The 12,309-nt window shown below is 41.4% G+C and overlaps 1 protein-coding gene across 6 annotated transcripts in view; it reads right to left on the bottom strand.

Moving 5' to 3' along the window:
* The window catches only part of LARP1B (La ribonucleoprotein domain family member 1B), a 67,058-nt gene that overhangs the window by 33,015 nt on the left and 21,734 nt on the right, over nucleotides 1-12,309 (bottom strand). For 4 of the 6 annotated variants that reach the window (XR_003094175.1, XM_025204595.1, XM_025204602.1 and 1 more), the window contains exons 6-9: nucleotides 9,115-9,258; nucleotides 8,649-8,817; nucleotides 4,721-4,865; nucleotides 1,320-1,494 (exon numbers count right to left, since the gene is read on the bottom strand). Coding sequence is in view for 5 of the 6 variants with exons in the window: in XM_025204595.1 (XP_025060380.1) it covers nucleotides 1,320-1,494; nucleotides 4,721-4,865; nucleotides 8,649-8,817; nucleotides 9,115-9,258 (633 nt within the window). In the remaining variant the exon portion in view is untranslated. Of the gene's footprint in view, nucleotides 1-1,319; nucleotides 1,495-4,720; nucleotides 4,866-7,640; nucleotides 7,888-8,052; nucleotides 8,123-8,648; nucleotides 8,818-9,114; nucleotides 9,259-12,309 lie in introns of those variants that run through there. The other 2 variants (XM_025204607.1, XM_025204613.1) reach the window with 2 other exon arrangements.

Consider the following 12,309-nt stretch of genomic DNA (forward strand, 5'->3'; position numbering starts at 1 on the left):
AGCAAAGGGGCCCTTGGGGTGCTTATGGCCCATGCAGGCAGAGCCCCCCCAGCAGCACATGGCTCTGGCCACTTCCAGGATCTGCATGTGGTGGCAGGGAGTAGGGCCAAGCTGGCCTGCCTCCACTGCACAGGGATCGCCATGGCTCATGTGTGGCTCCTGGGACCCAGCCAGAGCTGCATGCCGGGAGGGGGGAGCCTCACACAATGGAGCCAGCAGCTGTCCCTGCTCCCTGTCACCACATGCGGCACCACCACCGGGACTCTGCTGGGAAGTAGGGAACGGGGCCAAGCCAGCCTGGCTCCATCACACAGGGTCTGGCCCTGTTCCCTACTTCCCAGAGTTCCAGAAACTGCATGTGGCAGCCTAGAGCAGCAAAGGCCGCCAGCTCCATTGCATGGTTTCCCCCCAGTGGCACACATGTCCCAAGAGCTGCACATGAGCTGCGGGGAGCCCTACATTATGGAACAGGGCTGATGCGGGTGCTGTGCTCCTGCTGCCCACTGGGCGCAGGCCCCAGTCCTGCACTCCCACCTAGCTGCAACTTCTCCCCGCCTGCTAACACTTCTCTACCTGTTACCTGGAGCGCTACAGCAAGGACACAAGGAGGAGCTGCTGGAGGCTGGGGGAGACTAGCAGTTCCCCCATAAGCAGCAGCAGTGGCCATGCTGGCCAGAGTTGTGGCTGGGGCTCTCCCCCACATTAGGGTGGGAGCACAGCGCACTGCCCCAATGGGAGCATGCGAGTGCAGCAGGGGCAGCTGCAGGCTAGGCAGGATACAATTAATTGGACCATGCTGCCCACAGGCCAACTGAAATTGCCTGGAGGGCCAGATGAGCCCCATGGGCCCTATTTTGCCCACCCCTAAGCTAAAATGTGTTCCTTGGGTATTGCTAAAGGGAAAAAAAAAAAGTCACTAATCAAGGGCTCAATGCATGAAAGACACTAATACTTACAGAATGTATAAGTGGACAATTATTCAAAGGACAGTTTGAAATCATCCCTCATACATTACAGATGTCATTCTATCAGCAGTGTCCTGCCACCAAAACAGGAGGCAAATTTTCAAAACAAAAGTAAAAATCTTTTGGAAAAAGACACTGAGTTAAAGAAAAAAACTGAAATACAAACTAGTTTACTGGGTTTTTCCTTCCTGTCTGTACCTCTATCAGTCTTGCAATTCTCTAACTGGCTAAAACATCCTTACCCGTTTCTTATGTGAAATCTGATATCAACTTTATATAAACTTTAAGCCTACTAAAGCCTGCAAAGTTTCACTCCTAAACTTTATTATTCTTTTGTAAAAATAAATATCTTACCAGTATGAGAGCCAAATGCTTTGCCTGGTATGAATTCTGGGCAGTTGATGAGCTGAGAGAAGTCAGTCTGTTGCAGATTACATGGAGAGGCACCAGGAATTGGCCATTTTTCTGGATCTATCCTTTTCCTCATCTTCTGATCTATTATTTCCACTTCTGTACTTTCCTTTAGAGCCTGTGTGTCAAATATGTTGCATCATTAAGAAAAACACATATCCATAGCCAGCGCTATACTGCTGATAAACATAGATCCAGTGAACTTTACAGTGAAATGAAACACCTCAATTCATTTTTATGTAATTTTCCAGTGTAATTAGAAAAAACTTTTCATGTAAATGAACATGAAGCTCTCAATACCCATTTTGATCATTTACATTTTCAATTATAAACCTGGATGAAGAGAGTCAATCTAGGACTCAGCACCATATATTTTCACTACAGTAATTCTGAATTATCATTGTGGCACTGCTTCAAGCATTAGCTGCTGATTATGGTTTTGAAGCCTAAACTCCAAGTACCAATTAACTCAAACTAACTTTCAGGAATGACTTAAGGTAAGTAACATCACATAACAAAGCCTGGTCTACATTTAAAACTTGGTCTGATGCCAAATTCACATTTAAAGCTTTACTATCATAACTTTTTTTCTCCTCCTAAAGGGTGATGGTTATTTACCAACAATTGTGCAAGCAAGATCCCTAGCATAGACAACTGCAAGTGTAAGGCAATTTATTATGGTGTAACTTATTTCATTTTGATTAACTGAATTTAAACTCAGTATACTTTTAATATGGATATAATTGTATTTGTACAAGGAAAATATTAGTTTGACTAGATTGGCATACTGCAGACAGAGGCTGGATCCAGCCCATAGAGCCCTATCACCTAGCCTGGGGTACTACTGGAGGATTTCAGACTGGGCCCACGCACCATAAGCCCCAGTCAGGAGCAGGCACTGCATAAGGCTGGTCCGGGGAGCACGCTTCATGCAGCACCTGCACTAGACTAGTCACATGCGCTGGATCCGGCACAGAGCCCCAAGTCTGTGGGCTTCATCTGGCCTGTGGACCAGTCCCACACTATTCAACCAATCTGCAGGGCCTGATGAGTTTGATACTCCTACTGCAGACTAATTCTGGTAAGTAGGGCCATCCCAGGGGGGAGTGCTTTGGGGGGCTCCACGTCCAGCCGCTCACTACCCCCCCTACCCTCCCCCCTGCTGCCAGTGCCACTAGCAGGTCGGGGCCTATGGGATCAGAGCAGAGGCAGGGCCCCACATCGCCTGATTTGCCCCAGGTCCTACACCCTGCTCAGGTCACCTCTGCTGGTAAGACACAACAGTGAAGACAGTATAAATAACATTTAGTTGAACGTACAATTAAATGCAGCTAAAAATCATGGAAATAAAGAGTTAATAATTCAGTGTTGTTTATTTGACTCTTCAATCCCTAAGGAACATTTGGCGCAAAAAAACACTTCCACAAACAAGTACAAAACTGCCACACACTGCCCCCCCAAGCTTAATATTGCTATTGCTATCAAAACTTAAGGCCAAATTAATTAAGTGTGATCCAAACTGAACCTACAATTAACGGCTAAAATAAAAGCCCTTTACATGTCATAGGAAAGTGATCTTTTAAAGTTCTGTCTGTTTTGTATGGGGTGGGGTGGGAGAGGTAGGGAAGGGAATAAAAAATGCTTTTCCCCATACTGCCGCAACTCCAAAATTCTCTTATTTCTTAAATCGGAATTGTGTATTATTTTTTTAACACAGCAAAGTGTTTGACAATAAGATCAATATATATTATTATATGCTTTTAATTCTTTTTTCATTAGCGTTTTTTGTTTTTTTAACATTTGACTCTTAAAAATATGTTAAATATAAACATGCTTATAAAACAAATTAAAAAATTGACAAAAGGACTCAGACCAGCGAAGTAACTTCCGAATTTTATTGAAATATAAATTTGCTCTTGAAAATAAATCATTCAAAGTAGATATTACTGGTAGTAAGTTTCCACCCTGCTAACCAGCTGACTGCACACCTATTCAAAATGAATTTCTTTGAAACCTACAAAGACAATACTATTCATTGAGTTCAAGTTGCAAATTTCAATTACAAAGATACACTGTTAAAAAATATATAGTTCAAAACTGGCAGTTCTTTCTCCAGTGACATAGAAAGTTTCAGCTGAAAAGGTTTTCAGAACATATTCAAGTTTAAACGGAGGATCTCTTCAAACCAAACTGCAACCTTAATTTTATGAGCTTCTTTTTTTTTTTTTTAGAAACTGCAAAATATCTACCTTTAACAGGAATTCTTAAGAGGCCTGTACACATTTATGCCCTTAGGATGTGGCCAATAAAACCTTCTGGTCGCAATGTTAATTGGTAATTTGTTTGTCGCCTCCTACTTTTCTCCTAACTGTCTCTGAACTGCCTGAGGGACAAGTTTGTACAAAAACTGCCTCAATTCCTTCCACCAACCTCTCCAGGTCCAGGATTACAATTAGGATTCCAAGGCCACATTTCCATGAATGGTGTCTACCCCAAGCCAAGAAGACTTGAGACAAAAGCCTGGAGCTACTAACTTAGGGCAACTACTAGGGGTGTGCGAAATGGGCCATGTTCGATTTAGATTCGGCCTGAATCAGGGACAGCGATTCGATTAGTTGATTTGGATCACTGTCCCTGATTTGATTTGGCCAAATCCGAATCTGAAGATTCGATGCTAATTTAGAGAATCAGCGATTCGGCCATAGATACAGCTTTAAATGTTTTTTCTACATACCTCAAGGTATCAGGCACAGCTCGTGAATGCTACAATGCTGGGGCAGATGGAATGTCCCGCAGGAGTGCGGGGCCCGCCCCACACCATACTCAGCAACGAACCCAGAAGTGAATCAGAAACACTTCCTGTCCACGTGTGAGTCCACTGGGAGCTGCTCCCAGCATGCTCCCCAGAGGGACCTGGAAGTGCTTCTGGTCCACTTCCAGGTCTGCTGCCAAGCATGCTGGGGAGCCCCCCACACTCCTTTGGGATGCTATCTCCACCCCAGCATCTCAGCATTCACAAGCCGCCTGGTACCTTGAGGTATATAGGAAAAACATTTAAAGCTGTCTATGTCTGAATCACCAAATCTTTCCGAATCTCTGAGTTGATTTGGAGAAATTAAATGGTCTCCCGATTCGATTTGGATTCAGAGATTCGGCCACCGAATCGTGTGAATCTCCGCTGAAGCAAATCAGGGACCGAAGCTTCGCGCAGCCCTAGCAACTACATACAAAGAAATAGCTGTCCGAGGACTGGAATCGGGGTAGAATTTCCTGGGTTAGATGACAGTTCTAAAATTGAAACAAGTTATCTACACATTTATGTACATAGACATAAGTTACTTTACCTCTAGGATGAGGTTAACATTTGTAGTCAGAGCTTGCACACGGTGGAAGGTGGCAATCAAAGAAATAGGTAAGAATCCTTGTTGGTCCATCTTTCTTCTCAGAAAGAAGTCTCTTTCCAAATTTTCTGTGCTGAAATAATACTCACTGGAGAAAGAAACATGTAAACGTGAACCCACTGCAAGTTGGTTTCTTTAGGTTTAGTTTTAAGTTATAATTATTCATATCAAGCCTTCCATCACACATTTTAATACATTTTGTCAGAAAGAATGTTTTAGAGTTTGTTATTTATGGACCAGAAGTTACAAAATGGCACAAATATTCAAAGAAGCCAAATAGAACAATGCATACATTGTAATTTATGGTCCAGCAAATTAAACACAGGTATAGTCAAAGCCTCATTACTGCATTCGCTAACTAGTATATATGAATGACAAAAGCAAGCCAGAAAAGATACTACTTTTCTTTTTGTTGTTCAATCATTCTTTCCCTTCTCTTACATGAGTAGAGGAAGACATTCCCTTAGCATTCATATTAATTAAGGCCAACGTACTGTTGACTACGGATGGCAAATATTATTCTCAGTGAATTTCCACATTCACATTTATCTTTTTCTTGCTGAAGTTCCCAACAGATTACAATGCTTAGGTATCTTATTTCCGAGTAAAAAAATATATATACAAGCACTCTTCATGCAAGCTAAAGGAAAGATAAGGAAGTAAGAGAAGTATTACATGGAAAAACATAGCTTTGCATTGCTAAAGAAATGGAGGTGTGAGTACCAGGAGGCACTAAAGAGTACTTTGTACCACCATTTATACCTGGAAAAAGGGAATTTCTTCAAGAATGAAGGGGGTAATAAACGAGTAAAACACAGAAAAGCAACTCGGTATGGCAACTAAGTTTCTTTATGAAACAGTAGATGTTGACATCTTGACTAAGTAAAGGGGTGAAGAAAATGAAAAAAAATGTAATTGAGACACGCTACAATAAGATGTAAACTAGAAAAGATCCTAGGAAGAGATGCAGCAAGTTCAACTGATCATGGGACAAAAACGTATGACCTTTTAGACAGACCCTGCACTGGATTACGTTCCTGAATGTAAGCAGCCAAAGGGTGCACTCCCCACTATCATGGAGTTGAAAACGTAAGCACTTTGTAGGCACAATTTAGTCTTTTATAAAAAGCCAAGAAACCTTAACAAAATGGAATGGAGGGAGTCAACACAAAAGAATGCTGAGGAAATCTGGATACCAAGGGAAGTATGTCATTAATTTTAATAAATGGAATTTCAGGTCTCAACAGAGAATCAAAGTCTAAGCTAAAAGCCTCCAGAGAAGTCTGATTCAATGCAAAAGCTGCCTTAAGGAGCACTGTGACTTCACCACTGTCTCTGGCAGATAAAGGAGAAAGCAAATGATTTTTTCCTTGAGAGTACCAACAAAAACTAAGCATATTGTCAGCACTCTACAGACAACAAATACAAAGCTTCCAAGTTAGAAGGGACTTACAAGAGATGATAGCTATTCCCTTTAGGCCAGAGCCAACACAGAAGAAGGTAAAAAACTGTCTGAGAAGCATGATCTTGTTCAGTATCCTGCAGGCAGAGTAAACTTTAACAAGTAAAGTCCTTCTATAAAAGCAGGATCCAGGTTTCTTTCAAAGCTATTCTGCATGCTATTATGAAATCTTAATCCTCTCCATCCCTCATTTGAAAGGCAGACAAGAAGGAATACATACAGATACTATTTACTTTATAGCTGTAAATGTAACATTTTAGTTAAGGTAAAATCTCAGATAAGTTCCACCTAGTCATACAAGTTCCACAAGCATGAATGAAAAGTGGAAACTGAAGTTGACGCAAACCACTTTACTGATGTCCACTATTCTACAGAGAGGGAAATTGCAATATCATTAATGATCATGAAGACATAAAAATTACAAAATTTAGTCCAAAGAAGACAGTAATTTTTAAAATATTTTTTGTCTTTCCCAGAAGTTTTTCAATCATTTTTAAGAGGATGCAAGTTTGGGTGTATGCCAATGTTAAATAAAATTTCATTTGGAAAAAATAATTATTTTCTGATACAAAATGATGCATTTTTAGTGCACTCCAATTTTAGAACAAACACAAAAATTTGAAATAGGTCTAATACAAGGCATTATTAATTATACTTTATTTTAAATAATTTTTACTTTGCATATTAACGTGCATCAACCTGTATACTACTATGGAGTAACACTCATTCTCACTTAAGTTAGAGAAATGTGTATCGGTCATGGAAACTAGCTTGGCATTGTTCTTGTAGCCACAAATCCTATCAAAGTTTCTTTTCTTATGAAAGAGGCTAATATCTCTAAAACTCTTCAATACATAAGGGTTCAAAAAAACCCTTACGTGCTTAAAATAGCCTCACTTATCTTTGACTCCACTGAGGAATGAGCTTTCTGTACAAGTTTATTTACAATCAACTTTCTTCTTCTGACATTCTACCTTTTATAATTTATACTTATGAAGTATTAAAATAAGAACATAAACTCCACTTAGAAGCGATATAATGGATAACCAAAGCAGCAAGCTGATTCCCCATGACTTGACTCAAATGCAATGAGGACTGAAAAAAAATTATGGAGCCTCCAAGAATCTTGTAAAAGGAGAAAAGCCAAAAGAAATTATGTTCTAAACCTGCTCAACAGTGTCTCTCTTGTGAAAGGCAAACTCCACAACCAAGGAGTCTCAGGGATTTCCAACAAACCAAGCAACCAATGAGTCTGGTTAACCAGCCATCTTAAGCCTTTTATTGACACCTGCCAACATCTTGTTGCTAAAATAAAATACAAATACAATCAGAAGTCAGATGCGACCAATGCTGTAACTGAATATTTTCTGAGCATCAGAGGGGGACATCATCATGTCCTACCTTAGAAGATCTCGATTCTACACTGCATGCCCAGAAATCTGGCCAACAGTGAAGTGTCTGTGCTCCTCCCTCACTTGTCTGAGGACAGTGCGGGCCGATTATCCTGACATGGAGATGCATGTCCACTGTCAGGTCTCAGAGGGGCCTGACAGTAAGAGGGTTAAAAAAGACTGCAATAGAGGTTTGAAGCCACATGCCAGATACTTTCTGCCCTTAAATAGGCCTTTTTCTTCCTGTTTTGCGTCAACTGTAACAAAAGAAGCAAGAGTAAAATGAGCAAGTTGCTTTATGGAACACAAGGGCAACATAATCCACCACAAAGGCAAAGGCATCATAGAAAATGCCGCTGAAAGCACAGAAGATGAAATAGCTGCAAGTGGTGGAAAAATATCTTTTTTCATTCATTAGTGACCTAGTGGGTTCCATAATCTTGTTTGATATGCCACTTGCAATAACCAGTCTTCCAAATGGTTTTTCATTCCCTAATGGTATAAATAGGAAAGAGCAAATAATTCAGATTATTGAAAAAAAATCAAGTATATGGCATATTTCAAACACTGTCTTAGTACTTTTGGGTGAAACATACTGTAAAACAGACCTATAAGATTTTTTAAAATGAAACTGAGAGCAAGTAAGAGAAAAATCTTTTCAGTAACTTCAGCTAAGTTACCCAGGAAAGAGTCCTACATGCAAATAGATCTGCAGTACTCAGTAGCAAACAGACATCCAATCTTCAATTACAAGAACAAATAAAGGAGGACGTGCGCCATGAATTAAAAACAGTTTATAATGCCAAAAGGCTAAGGATCTTAATTAAAGTTCCTAATTCTCCATTACTCAGCAAAATTAAGTAGGTATTTACTACTAGCGATGGGCAGATCGTGGATGCTTAGGAGCAACTAACTTCTGTACTACTTCACCAATACATAGAAAAAAAACTTACGCCAAACACTGAAATTAATTTCTTACACAGATCCCAGAATTTGCTCTAAAAATTCATGTACTTACATCTGACGTTTAATGTATTCTTTGAGCAGTGTTTCATCCACAGAATACATCTGCACTCCCGTTCCATCATCATAGTAATACATCATACTAGTGTTAAGTTCTGGTTGAAATGCCTGATCAGTCCTTTCACCATACAATTCTTGGTGACCATATGAATACTCATAGTTCACTTAAAAAGAATGGATTGGGAGGTTAGGGGAAGGAAAAGATAAACAGGAAAATCTAATATGAAAAATTGCATTGAGATATATAAATAGGAATGTATTATCTTTTTGGACAAGAAGCATTTGGTACCAGATCTCAATAAAGGAAGTCAGAACTCTACTACTTATAAGATGGCATGCAAATCATATGGACCAATATTTAGGATTTGATTTTTCAGACCAGGGAGGGTTGTACAACTTAAACATGTGATCTTAACTATCAAAATAGATTTTATCTTTAACAAGTATCTAGTCTTCCATACCTCTAGGGTTTCCTCTGCCACGCCCTCTTCCTCGGCCTCGACCTCTTCCTCGGCCTCTAAAGAGTCCTCGAACACTTCCACCCTCACTTCTCACACTGGAAACTTCATCATGGTCATCTCTCTTTTCCCTATCACGGCGCCAGCCTGTAAAAGAAAAAAAAAAGTACTTAATTTAAAATCAAATTTAACCAAGTAGTTTTGTAGAGTTTTTCCACAGGTATGTCACTGCACTGTGAAACATATGTAAGCCTTTCTAGAGGCCTCGGGTCTGCGCAGAAGTAGTTAGGGATCTTCTGAAAGGGCTGGATGTTTTCAAATCTGCAGGCTCTGATGCCCTCCACCCATGGGTGTTGAGGGAGCTGGCGGGGGTCATTGCTGTGCCCCTGGCCCGGCTGCACGAGCGATCATGGTCCACAGGCCAGGTGCCCGGAGATTGGAAATTAGCTAATGTGGTCCCCATCTATAAGAAAGGGAGGAAGGAGGACCTGGGAAACTATAGGCCCATAAGCCTCACATCGGTTTTGGGGAAAATCCTTGAAAAAAATCATTAAGGAGCACATCTGTAAGGGGCCAGCAAGGGAGATCATGCCCAGAGGAAATCAACATGGATTCATCAAAGGCAGGTCCTGCCAGACCAACCTGATGGCCTTTTATGACCAGGTAACTAAATCCCTGGATGATGGTGTCGCCATGGATGTAGCCTTTCTGGACTTTAAAAAGGCCTTTGACTCTGTGTCTCACCCCATTCTCATTAATAAACTGAGCGACAGTGGCATTGATGCCTACAGAGTTGGATGGGTCAAAAATTGGCTGATGGGGCACACCCAGAGAGTGGTGGTGGACAGGTCGTACTTGACCTGGTGGGATGTGAACAGTGGGGTCCCCCAGGGCTCGCTCCTGGGGCCTACACTGTCCAACATCTTCATCAGCGACTTGGATGAAAGAGAGGCTACAATTAGACTTAGACAGACTACAGAGGTGAGCGGATGGTAATAGGATGGGGTTCAATGTAGATAAATGCAGGGTGCTGCACCTAGGGAGAAGGAATCCACAGCATACATACAAGCTGGGGAGCTCCTCCCTTGAGAGCACAGAGGCGGAAAGGGATCTTGGAGTCATTATTGACTCCAAGATGAGCATGAGCCGCCAATGCCAGACCACAGTCAGCAAAGCCAACCACAACTTGTCGTGCATCCAAAGATGCATCTCAAGCCGGTCCAGAGAGGTGATACTCTCCCTCTACGCAACATTGGTCCAGCCTCAATTGGAGTACTGCGTCCAGTTCTGGGCACCACACTTTAGGAAGGATGTGGCCTGCCTTGAGAGGGTTCAGAGGAGGGCCACCCACTTGGTTGGAGGGCAAAAGTGCAGGCCCTATGTGGAGAGGCTGAGGGACCTGAACCTGTTCAGCCTCAGCAAGGGGAGCAAACAGATGTTGGCCACAATAAAGTGGCACTGTTTATTACTACTTGTTGTCACAGCCACTGATGTAGTGCAACAAAGGGTAGGGCCATCTATTTGTTCACCATTTGTGCCATCGGAAATTTTTTTTATGAAGGCACATATGCAACATTAGGTAATGCCTGATTCTACCCGAACACACTGATAACCCTGGAAGAGGTGGATTTCTATGAATTTATCAAGAGGACTGTATCTTACAACTGGTACTGTGTGGTGGATTGCCTAGATGCTGTAGATCTGGTGATGGATGACAAGGCCATATCATCTCACCAGATTGCCCTGGAAGGGAAACAATAAGACAACTCCCATTTCAGACTACCTTAGCTCTGCCTTCCACCCCTTGGCAATCTGGGGAACAGGTACTAGGACTGAACTAAACTGAATGATGCCGAAACAAAAAGTCCCTATCATTACTCTTCAATATACTCACTGACCCTATTAGGTCTAGCCGCACAGATCCAAAAATTAGTTGCAACAAGTTTTAGGAGCTTACCAACAGAGAAGCGCAGCTACAACTAAAGGAATCAGGGTTATCTATTTTCTGACATTTGTGTTATACAAGATTTCTGAGTGAATGATCATCAAAGTGGTACATGATCCCAAAAAATAAGAATATATGAATTTTAAAATGTCTACTAAGTTTTAAAGGCCACCAGTACAGCTACTACAGTCTGCTCCAGAGACTGACATTTCAAGACAACAGTAGAATACACAGTTTCACCCTATTTAACTCGTTCCAATGTTCTCAGTCTCCATCAGAACCTTTTATAAGCACTGGCATTCACACACCATCAGACATTGATGAGATGCACTACTATTCAGGCAAGTGCACCACAAGGTTGAAGCAGGATTAGCTGAAAATGACATGCTAAGGGTAATAATAACAAGTGTTAATTTCTAGCCAATCTTTGAATATTTGCCCAAATTGACAAAGGGGTCAAGAGCCAGCTACACCTGACCTACACATGTACACCAAGCCCAAACTTCATTCAAAACTTTATCCTAGTCCAAAAAAAAAAAAAAGGTCAGAGTTCCCCCCTCACATTAATCGTCACTCCTTGTTCTCTTCCTGATGTTCAGTAATCCTGTGATTACTCAAAGGCAGCATATAGAGGATTGCAAGAGGGTGTGGCGTTTGAGATATCACTGATACTGTTTCCTGTTTTTCAAAGTTTTGGCCAAATTCTGAAAAGGCATGAGAGGCAATACTAAATTACCTTTATTTTCCTTAATGCATTTTGCAGCAACTTAAAAAAAATTTGCTAATAGAGTAAAAAAAAGATGCTGTTATCATTAAAAAAGACCTTTTGATTTACTATTCAGAGTAAATCTTTCAATTACTAATTTCAAGTAACTTTTTGGCAGCTATTACGATCAAATTTTATTAATGTCAAAGTCAGTTTTTTTGCACAAAAGACCAAGCTCATAACATATGCACAGAAGACAGCATTAGAAAGAAAGTGGGTAGGGGGCCGATACCAATAGCTGATTTTTAAGGAGGCATATTGGCCAATACTGATCTGATTTTCGATACAGCTATGTACAGTCTGTGTGCCTCTTATGCCTTTTCAGAATTTGGCCAAAATTTTGGAAAACAGGAAACAGTCTGTTGTGGTGAAAGGGGAGGGAGGAGGTAAGGGGCATGGGGGTACAGATCAAGGCCCCTGCAGTGAGGGAGAGAGTGGGGCTGGGTAGAGCTGCAGAGGGTCCCGCAGCTCCTGCCACTGTGCATAC

This window comes from Alligator sinensis, unplaced genomic scaffold, assembly GCF_000455745.1.
Source record: "Alligator sinensis unplaced genomic scaffold, ASM45574v1 scaffold150_1, whole genome shotgun sequence".
NCBI lineage: Eukaryota > Metazoa > Chordata > Crocodylia > Alligatoridae > Alligator > Alligator sinensis.